The sequence below is a fragment of the Cygnus atratus genome, chromosome 9 (genome assembly GCF_013377495.2).
Source record: "Cygnus atratus isolate AKBS03 ecotype Queensland, Australia chromosome 9, CAtr_DNAZoo_HiC_assembly, whole genome shotgun sequence".
Taxonomy (NCBI): Eukaryota; Metazoa; Chordata; class Aves; order Anseriformes; family Anatidae; genus Cygnus; species Cygnus atratus.
This window is the reverse complement of record NC_066370.1, coordinates 3,272,797-3,293,712: the sequence shown is the minus strand read 5'-3', so window position 1 is coordinate 3,293,712 and position 20,916 is coordinate 3,272,797. Positions and strand designations below refer to the sequence as shown.

General features: G+C 39.6%; 1 protein-coding gene across 1 annotated transcript; it reads left to right on the top strand.

Moving 5' to 3' along the window:
- Positions 1-9,744: 9,744 nt before the first annotated feature.
- CCL20 (C-C motif chemokine ligand 20) lies at positions 9,745-11,968 on the top strand. Its single transcript, XM_035544801.1, has 4 exons — positions 9,745-9,908; positions 10,174-10,288; positions 11,083-11,160; positions 11,448-11,968. The coding sequence occupies exons 1-4, from the start codon at positions 9,827-9,829 to the stop codon at positions 11,473-11,475; spliced, it is 303 nt and encodes a 100-aa protein (XP_035400694.1). The 5' UTR covers positions 9,745-9,826; the 3' UTR covers positions 11,476-11,968.
- The last annotated feature ends 8,948 nt before the right edge of the window (positions 11,969-20,916 follow it).

The following is a 20,916-nucleotide window of genomic DNA, read 5'->3' as shown; positions in this document are numbered from 1 at the left end:
AGGCACAAACTTCCAGCTCCCAAATCACACCTGTTTCTTGACACCTGCCTAGCACAGAAGAACATACTTTGCAAATCAAACTGAAGGCTTATACCTTTTGGAGAATGTGTATTGAGCTGCCTTTAAAGAGTGATAGCAAAGAAAGTTTGTTGTGGCCAATACTAGAAATTTTTCTCAAAAAAGAAAATAGCATCTATGGTGGTCAAATAGCATCCATTCACAGAAAGGCCACGGTGTCAGTTATGAAGATTAAACTGCCTCTTTGTTGGTTTCCTCAGACCCAGGAGTATTTACAGGGCAAGTTCACTTTTTGATTTATGAACGCACAGATCATCTGTTCTTTTATGCTCAGTACCTGTTTGGGGAATGAGCTGCTGTTCACGATCTCGGTATGAGCCCCACTGTGCACAGGTGAGGGTTTCCATGACTCACCTCTCAGCTGAGCTGCTGAAGCATCTTGCTGTGGGGAAGATGGTCACATGCTGGTCTTGAATGCTTTTCATTTGAGACACTTAAATGCTTATGCAAAGTCTAGTTTAGAATATTCAGCTAGAAAGTACTGAGTGACACTTTTATTTAGCTAGAAAGTACTTGCCCCAAGGAGTAAGTTAGAAAATATGTTCAGTCAAGCCAACATTTCAGGTACTTTGGTCTAAATGTAGAGCAATTCCTTACTAAAAGGAATGATGTGACATTATTTTTCACTGCACTGCTACTTAAGAGGCTAATGCCCTTCCTTTTTTATCTGTTCTAAATACTTAATAAAGACAGGGCACTGAAATAGTCACGCTTCATATTCACATGTCACCACAGTGCACGTCTGTTTACACCACACGGTAGTGGCTGGTGGTAGCGGTGCAGTATCTGGAACAGAGAGCATTGTTGTTCTGGGTCATTGGGAGGTTCATTTTCCTTCTCACAGGTACCATTTTAGCGGTTGCACACCGAGATGTTTGCATAACGAAGGCCTGGAGCTCTTGCTAGAACGTGCTACCAATGTAGCCTGGAGCATGTAGAGGTTTTGCGATGAGTTGGTTGACCTTTGCTTACAGAGCCATGCTTTAGTTCCCTTTTACATCCTGTGCTGGGTCAGAAGGCTTTATCCTATTAATTTATTGTTATTGGCCAGGGAAAGTTAACTTTAATATCTTTAGCTTTCTGGAAAATAAGTCACTGGTTATATTTCCTTTTTTGTTGCATTTTCATTGTTGAATTAAATGCAGGTGTCTGTTCAACACCTTCCTATATATGAGAGGCTAGGAAAGTAGCACCCGAATAACAGTGGGTGTCATCGTGGGATCACTGCCGAGACCTTACAGGGATGTATGGCATGCTTGTTTACATTGCGGTGACCTGCACTGTGGTTCTCTGGTTTGCTCCCCATCTTTCGAGAAAGCCTGTCAGACTTTGAGGTTTCCCCGTAACAGCATCTCACATTGTCTGAGGACTGGGTTTGTTAGTTGGTCAATATCCTCCTTATACTTTCTTGTTTACTCAGCACAGCAGCTTGTTTTCTGGCACAAAATGTGTACTGGTCTGCTGCAGCTCTCAGCTGAGGGGTAAAAAGCAGTACAGTCCAGAGGAGCCACAGAACAGAGCTGAACAATGTTCTAGCTTGTGAAGATATCTGCTGAGACTGTTGTGCTGCAAAATCAATTGTTCAGACTGATGCTCTATGTAAACTTTGAGGTATCTTCCCCTTCTGATTTATAGGCTTGACAATGTTGGAAAGTTCAATTTTAACACTTTCAGCCTTAGTTTTTATGGTTCAAAACTACTTTTGAACAATAAAAGCAAGTTTAATAGATGATAAAAATTCCAGGCTTGAGAGAAAAAAAAACCAAACTTTTATGTATGTTCACTACCTTTCTATAAGGCACTAACAGCCCTAACAGCACACTAATTTCTGTTGCAGTTGTACCAATAACAAAATACTATCTTGAAACACTTAGAGAACCAAAATCCAAATCTAGTGTGATCTAAAGCCTACTGGAATTTGGAGAAAGACTACCTCGTGTCTTTGATGAATGTTACAGTAGGGTAGAAAGGCTTACAGAAGTGTGAGTTATGGCTCAAGTAGTTCCTTTTGTTTTCCTTACACTTTCCTTCCAGATCAGTGGAGGACGAGAACTACTTCTTTGTCAGTGGGATTCTCTAGGACTTTATTTTACATAGTGGTTACTGTATGTCTGAAGCTGACCTTTTATACAAGTGGTGGCTGTTGGTGAGTGTACTGTGCTCTTTTTCCTCTGCCCCGCATGCAGTATGTCTCAGCTCTTCCAATGGCTGGAAGCCATCACTGTTTCTAGGAAAAACAGTGGTTTAATGGTATTCATGGATGAGACAGGATAAATGCTCCCAGTGAGAGAAGATGGTTGAATTTTTGTTGTAACTGCAAAGCTATCTTTCACCATCACGTTAAGATTGTCAGTGCGGTTCACAAGTTGGCTTTGAGTTCTTTGCTTCTGCAAAAAAAAAAATATGTGGTTGAGAGAAACATCTCTTTCTGTGGCTAATAAGAGAATTTTGCTCAGTATTTCCTTGATATGAACTATGTTACACTTAAGAATGAGAAGATCATTTTCATAAAATACTAAATGCTTTAATAGTTATGGCCTATTTTTCCTATCAGTGCCAACCACAGGTCACTCTTGTGAAGCTGTGAGCGCCACAAGACCAATGAGCTAGCCAAGGTCCATGGCATGACTTGGGTCCAAAAAGTTGATCAAGCACGTAGTCTGTGACTATAGAGGCTTGTGCTAACTCTCACTTATTTTTGATAGAAATGCAAAACCTCGTTTTTACTTCAGTAAAATGAGTTCGATTCAGTTCGATAATAGTTCAATAATTGTTCAATGTTGTAATAAAGAAGAAATCATACTTTTAGGAGTTCAGGGAGAGAATAATAGTATCTATTAAGCTTCACCTTTTAGAATTTGGAGGACACTTCAGTCATTCATGAACGTGTGCAATATGCAAATCCCAGCACCAAAAAAAAAAAAAATCTCCCGGGAGGATCTCTGCTTAATGGTTGGACCTCGTAACTTTGCCATCACTATTTTTTTGTACAGTTTAGTTCAGTGCACTTTTAACTTGTTTTAGTCTTTGCTTGCTTTCTTCATCTCCAGTTAAGTAAGAAAAAGGAAATGATATATAGGTCAAACAATCTTAATTAAGTTGGTTAATACTTTTAGTGACTAATGGTGACTTGCTGTGGATTGCCAAAGAGAGATGGGAGGAAAAACCTGAGAGGATTTCTAAGTAACTTTCCATGTTGAAATATCGCTTTGGGGAGTGTTCCTTTGTACACTTCATGTGTTTATCCTATGAACCTCCTACTAGTGGCAGTTTTTGCCCTGTCGTCATGGATGGACATCTTGTTTCAGAGTAAAAATTTGCATTTTCACAACTTGGGTAAGAAATTTCACCTCCACTCTTATCTATTCCTCCCCCCTCCCCTCAAGGTACATCTCATTACAGACACTGGGAGAGTTTGAATCATTGCAACTGCCCAAGTAGTGTAAAGTCCTGCGGGAAGAACATTTGTTATGTCTAGACAAGTGCACATAACTAGCCGGATGCTGATGCTTTGTTTAATGTTATATGTCTAATGATATTTGAGAGATACTTAACATAAACCACATATGCATCAGGCTGCTAGCGTTTGATTGAAAGTAAGAGTTCTTTTAAAACAAGTGTCCTGGATTCTTGTAATACTTTGACTCCATGCCAGTTCAGAAGGGTTTGAATAACAGTCACCAAACACTTGCAGTGAAACATATTAGGGAGGCATTTTTTTCCCAGCAAAGTGTAAATTTTTTTTGTCCCTTTGAAAAATAATGATTTTTTTTACATGGTCCAAGATTTTCTCTGTGAATAGCTAAGGTTCAGAAAAGGAGTTTTAAGGGTATATGAGAATAAGCAAGACAGTTGTGTTATGCAAAAGAATCTGTAAGAGTCAAGGTGGAAGGACCTAGAGCTGTTGTTTCCTTGGAAAAAGAGCAGGACTCTTGGACAGATAAGTCCAACCCAGCTGTTTTGGAAACTACGGTTTAAACCTCCCCTTAGGAAAGTCCCCCATAATGTAACTCTGCGCTGCTGTAAAGCTACAGTGACTGCAGCACTTGAGAAGGCCAGTGTCCGTGGCTACTCTGCCAATGCTCATATTACAATCAATAAATTATGTTAACTAACATCTATTAAACACAAACATGGTTGTCTTTTTTTCCCCCTGTTTAGCAATCCAAAGCAAGCAGGTGTTACTGGATAGTTTTAAGCTAGTCTTCCAGTAATACATGACAAAATCCCAGTTGTCAAACATGTACTAAGTAGCCCGGAGCGATCAAGTGCTCTAAATGTCAAGTCTGGTTTAGTAAAACCTTCAGTCATTGAGTTCTAGGTCAGCCTCAAACTTTACCACTTCACATTACTTGGTTCTTCCTTATATTTTCTTTTTTGTTTGTTTTGCTTTTTTTTTTTAATGTCAGCTTGAGGAAGAAAACACAGAACAGTTGAGGAAAAGATGCTTTACATTTTCTAAAATATTTTCTAATTTTTAGACAAAACTATCATTGTGTTTCACTGGAATTTATGAATACCTTCAGCCCACCTAAAACTTCACTTCTAATTACATTGTGTGATTTTTTTGCCTGTCTATTCCTGTTTACAAATTGCCAAAATCTGGAAAATGTCACACTCTCTCCCTTTCATAATCGCCAAGGCATAACATGCTTTTCTACTTTATGAGTTAAATATTTTTAAGTGCAATCACTTATTTGTTAATACCGGAAGGCAACTTGATGTTCAGGCTGTGGATTCAGGTCAGAGGTTCATTTCTCCCACCAGGCATATAATTTCTCTGTAATTGCATCTAACAAATGTCTTCCAATAGTATTTCTATATCTGTTCCTCACAAGGTGCAACATATAATTACTGAAAATTAATTTCCTCCTTCAGAGAGGGATTTTTGTTAATCAGTCAGGCAAGTGCTGAAGTGAATGAAATCACTGTATTGCACCACAGTAATGCCAGAGGTATTGAGCAAGTAATGTGTGGAACTTTTATGCTTGGGATTTATTGTACATCTCATCACTGAGGATTATGCAATGACTAAATCCCCTGGTTTGGCCCTGTTCCTTTGAACTGGTGCCTTCTCCTGCACTTTGCTCTGCCCTAAACAATTGGAAATTACAGAAGGGGATTTCCCTTTAGTACTCTTTTTCCCTAGTTGATCAGCTGTGTTGCTATAATTCTTTATTTTCAGCAGTCTGGCCAAGAGCAGTAGTAATAATAAAACATTTCTTTGTGAAGAGAGCTTAAAATAATTAAAAAAAAAAAAAGGTAATTTTCAATTTAAATAAAAATTGGCAATGTGATTCTCATTGTAGGCAACAGGTAAAGATATTATAGGCAGTGTCTAACATTAAGGTAGGTAAGAGATTTAAAAAATAAAGTTGTTTACTATTAGACCTAAACCCATAAAGAAGTCACTATAAACTGTAGTGTATCAATCAGTGATTACAGAGCCCCTCCTCTGTGTCTCTCTTCAGAAGTGAGTGGTATGTTTTAAGCCTTGCATCCACATGACTCTTCTGGGTACTCATAGAACCACACGGTCAAGTATATCACCATTGTGGGCCCCCATTTTCAAAAAATTTCAAGCAGTTTTCCAAATCATGAGCAGTTCTGAATTCTGTGTGTGTATACAGCTTCTCATATGCAGTTTCCCCTGGTGTGTCCTCTTCTTTTACAGCTCTAACTGAACTGCTGTACAGCATTACTACCTCGTCTGTGTTACTTCATCTCTTAAAATACATACAGTAGGGGTGAGGCCTGTTCTCCAGCTTGACCTCTGGAACAAAAGCAGGGCAGTTTTAAGAGAGGCTGAAAACTTCGTGGATCCATGCTTTGGCATTTTGTCTTACTGCAAGCATATCAACAGGGAGGGAGAGCTGGGATGTGATAGGGGCTAATGAGGGAGCAAGAAGAGGAAGGGAAGCTTTTCAACTTGTAACAAAGGAAGTGTCAGGAAGAGACAAGAAACTAAAAAGAAATAGTCATGACAGAAATGTCAAGTGGGAAAACTAATAAAAATAATATGGGCTTGACTGTGGCTTGGGGAGGAACCCAAATCTTAAAGATCATGATCAGGGCAGTATTGTGTCCAGTTAAGTTTGGAACATCTCCAAGGCTATTCAAAGTGGGCTTTCACATCCCCTCTGGGCCCTGTCCCAGTGCTTCACCACTATTGTTGTGAAGAGAATTTTTCAGTGTCTGATGCAAATTTTCCTTCTCACAACTTGTGGCTGTTGCTTCTTCTGCTTTTTTCCATGCCTCTCTGAGGAGACTTTGGGTAAAGGCCTCCCCACACAGTCTTGTGGGGGAGCAGCGGCATTCCCCAACATGGCGGCCCTTGCTGAGGCAGCCAGGAGTGCAGTGACCCCAGGGAGCACTGCTGGCCCACACTCAGTACACAGCCCTTTGCTGTAGGGCCTCTTGTGCAGCTCCCCAGTTATCCCAGTACTGGGACATTAAACAATGTTTTGGTCCAGCACTAGCCACCTGCAGCTGGGCCTCCAACAGACCTTTAGCCCTTTAATTGCTGCCTCAGAGCCTGAGGGCCTGGTCTTTCAGCCATGCCGCAGTCACCTGTCAGGTTCCTATAGCCCCATCTGGTCACACAGGTGCTGAGAGAGGCCGAAAGTCTCGTTTGGTCAGGGTGGACAGCAGTCACCCTTCCCTCATCCACTGGGAATCATCACTTCCTTTGAACATGTAAGCACCTCCCCCCCCCCCCCCCCCTCCTTTTTTCCCTTTTTGTTTGCATAATCAAGTTGTGAAGACAGATAAGATATGCTTGAGAGTTACGTCAGGACTTACCTGGCAACTTTCTCCAGCCATTTGCATTATGGCTTTTGTTGATTTTTAACTATGTGCAAATAAATTGAGGGTACTTTGTACACACTAAGTACAAACAAAGTGAAATTTTCTCCTGAAGCTGAGGCCCTTACGATGGCATTTGTTTTAAATCTTAATCTTAATCTAATTTCCTAAATCAAATAAACTTTGGCATGAAAGGAGCAGCAGTTGCCTGTGACACTAGGCACAACACCAGTGAAGGGCTCTGATAGGAACCAGAGGTGTGATGGAAACTGCCTGAGGGCAGAAGCATGGGGAGAATGCTAGATGGACTATGTCATTGCTCTGGTGTCCAAACTGCTTGTGCTTAATCAGGATTAGGTAGGGGTGCCAAAGATCTGGTGAAAAGACTGTGTCCAAAAAGCACTGTTTGGAAAGGAAATACAGCTGTAGAGTCAGAAGGGAGACTTGAGGTGCAAGGCTACTTCCATCTAGGTGATGGTATCAGTAATAACATGTTAAGCTGAAACGGTCTAGGTAATGGTGTCAGAAGCACTGAATTTGGGTGGGGTGGTGGGGGAACAGATTTGGCACAAATGAGGAAAAAGGAATTTGGGGTGAGTTGTTTACTTGGGAAGAGTTTAAGCAGAGGAAGGAGATGCAGGAGCGATGAAAAGGTGGGTTCAAGAAAAGATTAAAAAAACAAAAACAACAACAACAACAAAAACAACAACCAGGGAATAAGGTAGGAAATGAGGTGGAGAAGAAGGAACGGGATGTACAGCTGCTTCAAGGCAGTGGTGATGCTGTCCTGTGGTCCTAAGCCCCCAGAGAAAATGGGGGCAGACCCTGTGGACAACCCACTGGACTATCCACCAGGACTGTCTGAAAGGTGACATGGCAGGCTGGACTAAGAAGAAAACTTGTAAGACTTGCTTGGAAACTTATAAAGAAGGATGGGTTTGTACTTTAACACTCAGTGTAGGAGGAAGGGCAGCAGAACTGCAACTTAATAGTACTTACTAGTTACTCTTTTTTATAATAATTTAATATAATAAAGTAAGAATTATGTATTAATGCTAATGTATTAATACTGTTAATAAGTAATATAATTGCAACTCAGTACTACTTAGTGATACAATTGTGTAGTATTGTGTAGTAATATTATCTAATAGTAATGTTTTTATTAGCCAAAATGTCAGTTTTCTTTTTTAAGATGTCCTGCCTAATCAATAAATGTAATAGTCCTGATCAGTTATATCTTGAGTATCCAATCCAAAGGGAGAAGAGTTGGACTTAAGGGATAACAAGTATGGTATCAATAAAGGAGACAAACTGATCTCCTTTTTAGAAGGCTTTGCTAGCAATTTTTTAAACTATTGTTTGCCTAGTACTTTTGATGATTGTGATGCTAGTCTATGGATAAGAATGTGTAGTTACTATCTCAACAATCTTAGAAAATTCTCTTTCCAAAGTAGATGGACACCTTACTAGTATCAATGCTAGAGTGAAATGGGAGGGTGGAAGCGGAGGAATGAGGGTTGATAACCTAATGCCTAATTTTCATATCTTCTTGTTGCTTGACAGAAACTGGGTGGCATGCCTTTCTCCCTTAAAAATAAATAAATAAAAAGAAATCCCAGGCTGTCACTGGACAACCAGTAAAAATCAAAAAAGAAAAAGAAAAAATGGTAATAGTGGGGAAAACAGAGAATTGTTCATTGCTAACCTGTTGCTTCTTAATACCTGTCAGTCTAGAAATAAGTGATCCGTAAATCAGCTACGTTTATGGAAAGCAAAAAGTTATCAGCAGTACACAAAGAATAGAGGGTATGTCATTCTGAACAGTTTCTGACCACGTCCTTGAGCTCTAACTTAAGAGAAGCTACTTAAAGCTCAGGTTACTCTATAACCACCTGGAGCTGGTAACAGCTCCTGTGTACAGCAGCAGAACAGGACATGGCCTGCAGCCGTCACATTTGTTATACAGGGGTCACTGAATGGTACTGGAAATAGCAGCCTTCAGTAGCAGCTCAAACAGTGCACTTGGTGCGATTACATAATCTCTCTGCATGGGTTTCTTCTGAGCCATGAGAGGCCCTTTTAAGACTGTGTGTGTGTTTTAGCTGAATGTTCAGGAGTAACAATATTTGGGTGCAGTACGGAATGGGGAGCAAACAAGATACAGTTGTGGCTTATGAGGCAGCATCAATGCATTTGGAACAGTATAGAGTCTGTTTCTAATGAAATAGTTCAGATGTGTAACGAACAGGCAAAAAGTGATGACAGTGAGAAGAAACTCTAAACAAAACCCATTTCCATGAATACTTGGCCCATGTGGGCCCCGCCAGTATTACAATCTACCGCTCGCAAAGCAGTCATCTGGAAAGTCTGATGTTACTGTGTTGGCCAACCAGTAAATATTAATATAGTCTTTTGGCATCATTAAAGATAGTTACCCAGTTTCTAAGAGGATACATCGAAATGAATCTGTCTGGGCTAGGCCCATCTCCCTCTACCCCCACAATGTGCTTATTAAAATAGAGCACAGCAAAGACACAGCTTCGGTAGGTAACAGTCAGTTACCTACATTTGATTTTCCTCATTTCACAACCCACACTCCTACCCCTAAAAATACATGTTTCACCCACAGAACCATTACCTCACAACCTTTTATTTCCTTTTCTTTTTGGCTGAATCTTCTAACCTACTTTAAAAAACAACAAAAAAAATTTCCCCAGCACGCTGCTATCTCTGGTTATAGCACCAGGAAGGAGCGCTGAGGTTGTATTGGGCATGATGGAATTTGCCGTGGGGAAACCCAGTGATGATAGTGGAACCCGCCCGCGTGTGAATTCCCGTGGCTCCCGCTGCGGCTTTATAAGCAGGTGGAGGAGAGGCAAGCTTGGCAGGACAGGCAGGCAGTGAAAGAGCACTCACTGGAGCACAGCTGCTGCTTAGAGTGAAAATGTCTGGCTTCAGCACAAAGAGCTTGGTCCTGGCTTCTCTGCTTGGGCTCCTGTTGCTGCTGCTGTGCAGTACCTCCCAAGGTGAGTGTGCTCGGGCACTCTGCCCTAGGATGCAGTTCTTGGGCTGCTTTGCACCATGCTAGCCACGCCAGGGTGTGCGTGCTGGCCACAGGATGATGGAGAAGGGGATTAATTCAGCAAAGTACACTGCCTAATCCTCCTTCTCTATTGAAGGGGAGCTGGATAGCTGGGGCGGGAGGTGGGGACGGATGGGGACGGGGACTAGACAGCATGGAAATGTGATCCAAATAGGTTTTATTAACATTTTTTTTCCCCTTAATTCCAGCACAAAGCAACCAGGACTGCTGTCTGTCTTATACCAAAGCCCGTCTGCCTCGGTGGGCCATTAAGGGTTATACTGAACAGCTCTCCAGTGAAGTCTGCGATATTGATGCGATCATGTAGGTTGCTTTTCAGATGATCCTGTTTTTCTGACTGTCATGTATTAACCTTAGGATGCCTATTGGGGCAGGATCAATGATTTGAATGCTAGAAGTGTGATTTTTCTTTTTTTTTTTTTTTTTTTTTTTTCCAAAAGTCAATTTAACTAAATAAAATGCATATAGTGATAGTATAGAAAATATCCAACCAGTAGTTGATAGGGACTGCTAACTCATAGGACAACTGTACAATCTACGTAACAGATTTGTTTAGGAATCACCTGTGCAGACAAGGATGTGTTTGATATCCAGCTGAGGGTACCTAGTCAATACAGGGTGTTTCCTTGACAAAACTTGTTAACAGACACATAAACCATGTAACATGCAAATGAGACTTTTCTTAATTCACAAAGATCATAATTTTTCCCATGAGGTTTTAGCCCCCCAAATGATCTCTCACCTTAACATAACAGCAACTGTTTTCTTTAGTCTTATATGTTATTTCTTGCACCTAGCAAAGTTCTTTGTCTCAATAGTTACAACAAATTGAACATTTCATGGTGCAAGAAATGGCTCCTGAGACTGAAGCTATTACATTTAAGCTTCATTGGGTTATTATTATTATTTTTTTTCGTATAGTATTGAAGGGGTTGTGGAGCATCCCATATTGAACTGGCATTTACAAAAGCAGTTTCTATTCTTCGTTATGTAAAGTAACTATGGTGCATGCTTTTGATTAAATGCAGCTTCACAGTACTTACTAGCAGGGATTTCTAATGATTATTTACTGATCTCTATCATTATTTCTTTTCCAGTTTCCACACCTTCAGTGGATTGAAAGCCTGCGTAAACCCTAAGGATGGCTGGGTGAAGAAGCACCTTCTTTTCCTGAGGTAAGAATCTAAAAACTACTAAGTTGATGAAAACAGAGCATGTATAAAAGTTCTTCTCTTACATCTCCTGAAGGCAGCTTCTGATGGCAATTCCGAACTGATTTTTCTTTCTATCTCCTGTCAGACATGGCTACTCCTTTTTAAGAGTCCTCTCAGGGACAGTCATGTCACATGCCCCTTTTTCTACCTGACCTATTCTCTCAGCAGGTGCTACATCTTGGAGAGAGTAACATGTCTTTGATCTATGTCTGAGGTGATTATTTGTGTTCTCTTGTTCTTTTCAACAGCCACAAGCTAAAGAAGATGTCAATGTGATATGGTTTCCAGCAGGGAACTAAATGCAGTCGTGGCTGAAGAACCACTAGGCTCAACCTCTTGGTTGAGATCGTCGTCTTGTACACTGTTGTGTGCTTACTCACCACCATCTCTGGCTTCTTTGGAACCGTTGAACTTCTTGTTGATTCATATTGCATCGCTGTTTTGCTTGAATTAAGCATTTTGTTAAAGTTTCTATGTTTACTAATGTATTACTAGTATGACGTGTACTATTTAGTAAAGAGTACCTTAAGCTGTTGTACAGAATATGAATTATATTAGGTTTATTGCATAGTATTTTTGTGTTGCTCAGCATGTGTAAACCTTTGTAAAGGATATTTATTCTGTTTATTTTGTTACTTCTCTAGCACTTTCTTGTCCCAAAATGTTCCTTTTAACTGTAGTTAGCATTATAATACTTTTTGAACAACTGTTAAAGTCTGCTTGTGGAAAAAGTGGAAACTGGAGTTAAAAATAAATGTTAAAAACTGCACTCTGTGTGGTATGTTTGTTTTTGTAATTGAAAAAGGTGACTTTCCCTCAAAATAAATTCCTTTGCTCATGAGCCCCAGCTGAAATGACTACTCAAGTGTATTAACCCCTGATAAAGCCAGTGTCCACCTGGTTGTCTTTGTTTGCCAGGTGGGTAGCTGTGAACTCCATAGGATATAATTCCTTCCTCTTACCTAGATGGCAGCTATATACAGAGCTTTTGCTTAACATGAAGACTTGTTTTTAGCTCAATCTCATCTTAATGAGACTTGAGGGAATTTCTCTTACTGGTTTCTCTGTTTGCTCAGGAGAAGTGTTACACACATTGTTACAGGGCAAGCTTCTAGCTCATCTGCTGACAAGGCTTACGATTATAGTGTCTGCCCTCAACTTAGTCATCTTTAGAGGAGGAATTTGCAGTGCTTTCCTCCCCTTTATGTGTTTCCTCAGGGTGGCTTTTAGCATAATGAGGTTTTCCTGGTGCAGGATCTCTTGGTGGAGGTCTGCAGCCACTAGTGCAGTACAAATGATGCATGATAAAAGTAGTGGGTCTTCGTGGAGTAGGTAGGATGTGAGTGCTGGTGAATCCGGAAAGACTACTCGGCTCTGTAGCTGCTGTTACATGGCTCGGAGACTTCAGGGATGTGAGCAAGTAGGCTGTGTAGGTGTACTCAGTGTCAGCACCAGAGTTTTGCAGATAAATCTATGCCTTGGCTTTTGGTACCTTTTAGTCATGGAGATAGAAACATTAATTAAAATTTAATTTAATTTCTAAATTATTTTCAGTGTCCTTGAGAGAGGAGCTGAGAGATGGTCGGGAATGTAAGGCTGTTGATTCTGCTTTTAACACTTGCCAGAACTTATGCAATCTGCTTCTGGCCCTGCAAATCTGGGAACCAGCGATTCTCTGTGGTGAAGGTCTGAAGGTGTGAGATTAATTTGCTTAAGTTTCCAACAGGTGGATTCCATGTCCCTTACATTAAGGATATGAGGTAAGAACCTATCACCCTCCCAGAGAAGTAATTAGCATGTTTCCTCGGAATTTCCAGAACTTCTTGACAGGACTGGGGCAAACCACAAAGCTCTGGGGTGGGCTCAAGGAGCATGTGGGCTAAATCATGCACCAGCAAAACAGTACAGACACAATGAATGGATTCATGTTCAAGACCACCTTGGGTATGGGTGTAGGGTGTTTTGAAAGAGTAATGGGATAAGAGGAAAAAAGACTGTTTGGTAGCTGCTAACAGAAAGGTAAATGCAGTGCCTGTCACCGATATGGGTGCCGAGGTTGATCTGGGGAAGGAGTGGGGATGTGGAGTGGGATTGATAGGAAGATGGCTATGGGGAGCGCAATGGTGAAACACAAGCTACAGAGAGCTGTGGAGATATTAAGAACCAGTGCTATATATGAATTTTGTTCAGAAAAGCTTGGAGTCCACACTGGGGAATTCAAAGCAGAGGAGCAAAATAAGAAAGTGAAGTTTGACGTGAAATTCTGTGGGTGGCTCTTAGTAGTCACAAATTGGGGCCATGAGTTTCGTATTGCTTCTGTAAATCCTCTTCCATCGAGTCAGCCATGGCTCTGTCTCCACAAAAACCCAGATGCTTTATCCACAGACCTGTACCGAGTGTGATTTTTTTTAAAGTTTCTTTCTTTGTAGTTGTACACGTATAGTTGTATAACCAATCTCATTGAAGGAAAAAAAAAAATCACCTGGAAATTGGTTCATATGCTCAATAACACTGACTGATGAGGTTGTGAGGCAGCTGGTAGGAAGTTCTATGCAAAAACAGCATGTCCTGTCATGAATTTCTGGGGATGCAAGCAGGCTTTATAAGCAAGCATCTCCAAAATGATTAGGTTGGAGGCATATTTTTGTAAGTAGCCTTAAATCACCAGTAAAAGTTCTGACAGCTTTGAAAATGGTGACCATTTCTAGGAAGACCTTGAGACTGGCTTCTTTGGTAGGGTTGTTGCATCTGTTCTGCATTTGTGTAGTTAAGTTTGTTTTTCCTTTATATCTTCAGCCCCCCAGCTTGTTTGCATTGCTGAACAATCTGAGGTGCAACATTAGACAGTCATTTGGAGATTTTTCTCTCCCCTTTATTAAAAAAAAAAAAAAAGCATTTTCTCTTGCAAAATGCTAAAAAAGAATTTTATTAGAGCTTGGAAATAATTTGGAGAAAGAGTGTGAGAGCCTTCCCATAAAAGTCTCAGCACAACTTCATACTGCAGTTCCAAACTTAACTGCTTTTGCTGTGTTGAGACCATGTTTCAGTGATTCCTGTACCTGCTGGAGTATTATTATTGACTCTGTGCATGTGTTTACATTCTGTGGTTTTTCCTTAATTCCTTTTTTTTCCTTTTTTCTCATGCCATTCCCAGTCAGTACATTATGGTATTTTGTTAGTTTGGGATCTTTGTCAGAAAACATTCTCTTCATGTATGGAATCATATTTATTAATGTCCTAATATTTCTTCTCCTACTCCAGCACAAACCAACCGTGACTGCTGCCTTTCTTACACACAGCGAAAAGTGCCTCCTAGGGCTCCTGTCAGTTACACAGAGCACTTGTCAGAAGAACTGTGAAAATGTAATTACTATAGTGTAAACTATCAGTTTAAAGGAAGTTAGCAGTATTACCACTATTGGTTAGTATAGCCTGATGCGTGACTGACGGGATCTCTTTCAGTTCTGCACTTGGATCTGTTTTTGGCTAGTGGGAAAAAGTATTTAGATATTATACTGTCACATCTGCATATAGTCCTGTGAATTTATCTCAGGGAAAAAATACACGTAGAAAATGGTGTGCAACAAGGAATAGCTCTTAATATGCAGTAGAAGATAAAAATGCATACTACGTATTTAAACAAACAGTGGGTGTTAATGAAAGGTAGCAAAGCTGCTGATGGCAAAAACAGCTTAATATTGCACGGACAGTGATTTTCTAAGGAATTGTAAGCACTCTGCTGATTTCATCTTGCTGTTAAAATATAAAACCTGTCATATCTCATGTGTTGGGCAAGTACTAACAAGTTACTTGTTGAATTACTATTCTGTTGATTGTAGCCTCTAACCATCAGTTGTAGACTCTTTGTTGTTTCTCACCTTTTATTTTTTCCCCCCCCACCCTCTACATAAAGTGTGGGTCGAAAAGCACTTGAAAGTCCAAGAGAAATGGGTGAAGTCCTTCTCAGCCTGAGGTATGCATGATTTCGAGTACATTATCTCACTGAAAATTGAGCTTTACTGCATGTGCTTAGTGACAATGATGCTTTTAGCTCTTTTGTAGGAGTGTTGATAACTGGTTATTTTCAGTTACCAATGCCAGTGAGCCTGCGTGTTAACTGAACCTGACTTCTAAACAGGAATGCATTGTTCAGCTGTAATTTTATTGAGAAGTGAGTCAGGGAGCCTGTGAACCTAGAAAGGCTTTAGATTTACGAAACTGTCACTTGATTTTAATGGCATACACCCAGCTGGATAAACTCCAAAACAAAACAGATGATCATTTGCTGATCACAGCTATGTTATGGCTCTGGCAGAGTTATCCGAAATATTGTACTATAAGCAACATCCTTTCCCAAAATATAAATCATAAAAGCACTTTTTAGCCTTTGGACTAAAAGCAGTCACCGTGTATGGCAAGTTTACCGATCGATTGTAGTTGTACAAATTTACATAAATGCAAAACTAAGTTCTGTCCCTAAGATTTTGTGGTTACACTGTTTCAGTAGAGTTAGTGCATCAGTCCTAACTCTGCTAAAGGTTTTTAAACTGCTGTTTGTTTCTTGTGTGTTATTAATGCAGATAACTTCCAGTCAAAGTTAACGAAGAGCTGCTGGCATTAGATTAAAGTATGGTATACAACAGATATGCTGTGGCTGCTACTACATATTAGGCATGGTGCTAATTAGGCTATGGCTGCATGGTGCTAATTAGGCTGTGGCTGCTATTACATATTAGCTCATATAGCTACTGTAAGTCAAACCAGGCACTTAATAATCTTTTGTCAAAAAGAGTTTCTTCTTACAGCATTATTCAAAGATCATGCGATCCTAAATACACAATTAATGTAATGACAGGTGAAATTCAGAATACTGTATGCTTAAAAAGGAAATATATCACAGGAAATGTAGAATCTAAAATACTATTATTAATTGCTGTTAACAAATTTACAGCAGCATATCCATAATTTTGTTTATATGAATTTAACTCCCCAAAATAAAATAACAATTTTGTTTGTAAACATCCATGTCTATATTTCCATATTCCAGAAATATTGCTACTTGTAACTTTAAATTGAAAACTCTTATTTTTTTTTTTATATTGTTTTTGTTGCAAGGAGACAGTTGATAGTCAGGATTGAGATCCCTTGAAAAAACAGGGATGCTGTATAGAGTGGCCATATAAGGAATTATGCTGGGTATACTTGTATGTATGTGTATACAATGTATGCCCTATATTGGAGGGATTTTTACCTACCGTCACAGCCACACAGCTGTATACACAAAAGTGCGGAAGAGAGGCATTGCAGATGGCAGCTTTCCCTAGACTAATAGTGCCATCAAAGGGATATGAAAATCCAAATAGAAAGCACTACCTTCCTCTCAGAAGAGGTCACTGAAGTAAAGGGGAGTTGAATTTGTATGGCTTCCTATTGTATAGTCTCTTACTTGGGTTCTGCTAAGACTGATTCCTTCCCAATTGTTAATATCAGAGAGCTGTCAAAGGAATGTATGAGATGTAATCACTAGGGTTCACTAAATAGATCATTAATTTCTACACACATAAATTTACTAATATTTCACTTAGACAAAGAGTTGGGGGTACTATGTTTAGTGAAAGTGTGTACTGAAGTGTATGAAACAGAGCACAAAGTATTTCTTATTTCTGATTCAACCTTTAGGTATGTTAGCAATGCAAGTTGTCTTCTCCTGTGGTCATGAGCCAAGGCAAAACAATTTTATGGGTAGGACAGTCTAGAACAATTTAATTTTCAATTTTACGTCCTCCTCCCGTGTTTTCTGGATGATAAATACTAGTCAAAACATAGATTGTTCTTGAAGGAACACTGCTTGCAAGGGGGTGAACTCTGTACCAAGAATTCATATAGCAAACACTGAAATGACAGTAGGTAACATCATTAGGTATCAAGGAGAGAGGAACATCAGAAATTTGTAAATAGCTCTATACTCATAATTCAGGGAAATAGCAAGGTGCCATGCACTAAACGGTCAGTCTAACTAGAACTGTGTCAGTGGAGATGGGTTCAAGTAATTGGCTCAATTTACAGTGAAATCGTCAATTACAGTGTCAAGATTAAACTAGTAGTTTAATATCCTTGCAGCATCATTGGTCAGGTATGAAGCTAGTGAGAAAACTATAAACTAGAAAAGTAGGCAAATGGGAATTTGAGAATGATAGATTCAATGTGGCAGCTAAAATCAGAGCTGCGGAGTGGTCAGTCTGGTAACAACTATTCACTCAAATGTCATAGTATTTCATGTACGATTAAGCTTTGTTATACAGCTGAGTGTAAGGAATACAAAACAAATCTTAATGTAAAATGTCATGCATATGTGAAAAATAATAGTATTTTGGCAGACTAGCTAACTACAGTGATTGCTTTTTTCAGTGTACATTTACTAGAGCTGCTTGAAAAATATGATTGTGTTCCAGTGGGCATTTGAATGTTTCAGATTGTTATGACTAGGAATAAATGGTCAAAATGTCTTTCAGAGACAATGCATATCAAAGATATCTGAGATAACACAAATCTCAGAGATGCTCACTCCATAGCATTGCTCCAAATTGTTACAGGAGTAGGCAAAAACGTTTGGTTAATTTTAAAGTGGGTAGTACTGTATTAATGCCAATTACAATGAATGCATGATATACATATATATATTTATATATGAATTACATGAAGATGATGGTAAAAAAACATACAAAACAAGAAACATGGAGACAATGCAATAGGACTACAGAAATGTGGAAAACATGAGAGTTTATGTGAAATGCTTAATGCATTTTGGCATTATAAAAATGAAATACAAAAGCCCAAATGTGATATTTTGACTTTTTTTTTTTTAAATTAAAAGCAGTGGTGAAGTAGACACACTTTGCTTTAGAAAACACAGCTTCATTAAAGTCAAAGTGTCGTTCCTGACTTATCTTCATCAATTCTATTGTAGACTTGGTAGAAATCCTGAGGAAGCTTTTTGCTTTCTCCTGACTGAAAGTAGTTTGACTCAACTGTGTGTTAGGTAACTGTAGGAGAAGTGCTCCTCTGTTTTCCTTACTAGGTGCATCCAGATAACTCGCTGGCTTTCATCTTGCAGCTCAGACAATCGGACCACAGAATAGTTGCGTAATTACCTGATGCTGTCAACTTTGCTGCCTTGACTGACTGGTACAGGACTCTTCTCGACTGCAAAGGTCTTCAGCACCCCACAGTCTGGACCGTGGAAAGAAAGATTAAAGGCATTTCTGAGCTCTTCTCAGAGGGGGGTAAGACAAACACGTTTTAGTGTGTGTGTGTTTTTTTTCTTTGAATTTTTTTGTTGCCAGGTCTACCTATCAGTGTGGCAAGACTAAGAGGAAAGAAAGCTCTTCCTTAAAAAGGGAAGGGAAAGGAAAGGGAAAGAAATGAAAGGAAAGGAAAACTATATTTTAGCTAAGTGAAAATCTGACTGAAGGAAGTAAGAATATATGGAATGAGCCTGACTGCACGTGACATTGTAAGCAGTGTGTGAGAACTGGTAGATGGACAAAAGAGCACAGAACGGAACTAATGTTCCTTTCTAGTGCTTGCTATTATCTCGTTGTAGGTAAACCACACGTGCATCTATTCGTGTGAACAGAAACTTGTGACATATTTCCTAGGCAAATAGCAACTCTTTCTCTCTCTCTTTATTTGGTATAATGTTAAATTGATGAAAACAGCCATGCAAAGATGAAAAACAGAATCTTTGGGAAAGAGAGTATTCTGTTTACAGCATAACATGCTTTCATTCTCCCAGAATGGTTCTTACCTGGCAAACTGAAAACTCCTAGAAAATCATCTTCCACATAAAAATAATACAGTTTTAACATTTTCATGGCTCTGGCGCCATGGTTAGCATTGGAAATAACTGAGCAGAAGTGAGAAGGAGTGCTAACATTGCAGAAGGAAGTGTATGAGTACAGGGGTGTGTGTTTCACTAAGAGGAAGCAGGATCCCTACGCCAGAATAGAACAACCTTGGAAAAAAATTACCTAAACCCATTTAATTCACCAAGCAGAAACAAGGAAGTACCACAGTACAGTCTTTCTGCATCTGCCAAACCTTACAATTATGAGAAAGGACAGCATGAAAAACTCCCCTTAGTAAAAATTCATTGCACCCATTACTGACATAACAGAAATAGGAAGTGGCTTTCTACATCTTTCCCTTAACTCAAACTCTTGGGCTGGCCTTTCTGATTTAGTTCAGCTTACCACAGACTGACCTACTTCAGAACAAGTGGGTCATGATACAACTTTAAATCAGGAAGCCTAAAACCCACTCTTCTCTGCAAGCGAGAGTGTGTTTGAGTCAGAAACACTTTCTTACTCTTCTTAGGATGGTACTTTGGGTCAAAAAAAGAGATTTGGAGAATCTGTGTTGGCAGAAAGAACCCAGAGTTCTCAAAAGGAAGCTCTTTGTTGTAACCATATTCATTTTACTTCACACTATCCAACACAGTTGTCTCCAGCACTCTACATAAATGTATACTGCAGCCTTTCAAAGGCTTTTGAATACTGACTGATAGAGAGGTTTATAGTATCTTAACTTTCAGCCACTCCTGCAGACTGCTGACATAAGCAAAAATGCACAGGGCACAACTGATGTATGTTATCTTTCCAAGCTGATAACATCAATACTTTTGATCTCTGTACATAAAAGCTGATTACATTGCTGCAGATCCTGAGTGGATGTCTCAGCATTTCCCTTTTCTTTCCAGAGTAGATATTTTTGAACTCTCTACAGTGTGCATAAAGAGTCTTCAAAGCTGGCCTTCCATGGTTTAGAGGCTGCATGCACCTTTTGGATGCTGAAAAACCTCAGGAAACAATTTTACCCTAGCAGCTGAAAAAAATTATTTCTAAAATTATGCACTAGTTGCCTGTTTTCATGAACTCTAAAAAGAGTAGCATTTCTGCTTAATAGTGCAGGGTTAGTGGTATGGACTTCCGCTCAGGCGCCCTACTTTTGTGCACCATCAGAGTCCTTGCTTGCCGAGCCCTTAAGCAATTAGCTGTGTTGAAGTCCTTCCTCTCTCTACAGTTGTAACCTATGCTGCCTAAAGTCTCCATAGATAATCCTACCTGTGCCAGAGCTGTAGTTCTGTTTTGTCACATACCGTTAGTTACTATCTATTTATTTTACATGCAGGCCTGTCCTCAGTGGCACTTTGGGATAAACTTCATCTCAGAATAGTATAGCTCTTTGCCACCTGCTTGGGTAGTCAGCATTTTTTTTTTCTATTTTTTATATAGGAATAAACAATGCCATAAAGCCAGTGCCATTATGCCAACAATGAAAGGGGATGAGAGTCGAGGCCTGATTTGACTGATAATGTCACCAGCATCATTACCTCTTACGCCTGATGATGACAAGCTGTGAGACGTGTGTTCGGATGGAGATTTACAGGGATAAAGTAAGGCAAGAACATGCAAGGAGCTGTTGTCACAGAGCTCTGTGGCTGCTCCACTTCCCTCTTCCCTGTTCAGACTGGGCTGCATTTGTCCTTTCCATGCCTCATGAAACACAAACAAAACAAGCTTGTTGGTATATGATATACAAAGCCTTGAAAAAAATTTATTTCTCAAGAATACCACAGTAATTGATTCAATGATGCAAATACCATCCTGAAGTACAGGACTGAACAGATGATTATTGTAGAAATTATATTAAAATAGC

What these genes read in the sequence shown, in the direction of transcription:
- CCL20 (XM_035544801.1), top strand. Translation starts at nt 9,827, where the DNA reads ATGTCTGGCTTCAGCACAAAGAGCTTGGTCCTGGCTTCTCTGCTTGGG. An exon ending in TGCGATATTGATGCGATCAT is followed by an intron (nt 10,289 to 11,082) that starts GTAGGTTGCTTT and finishes TTTCTTTTCCAG; the next exon opens with TTTCCACACCTTCAGTGGAT. An exon ending in AAGCACCTTCTTTTCCTGAG is followed by an intron (nt 11,161 to 11,447) that starts GTAAGAATCTAA and finishes TCTTTTCAACAG; the next exon opens with CCACAAGCTAAAGAAGATGT.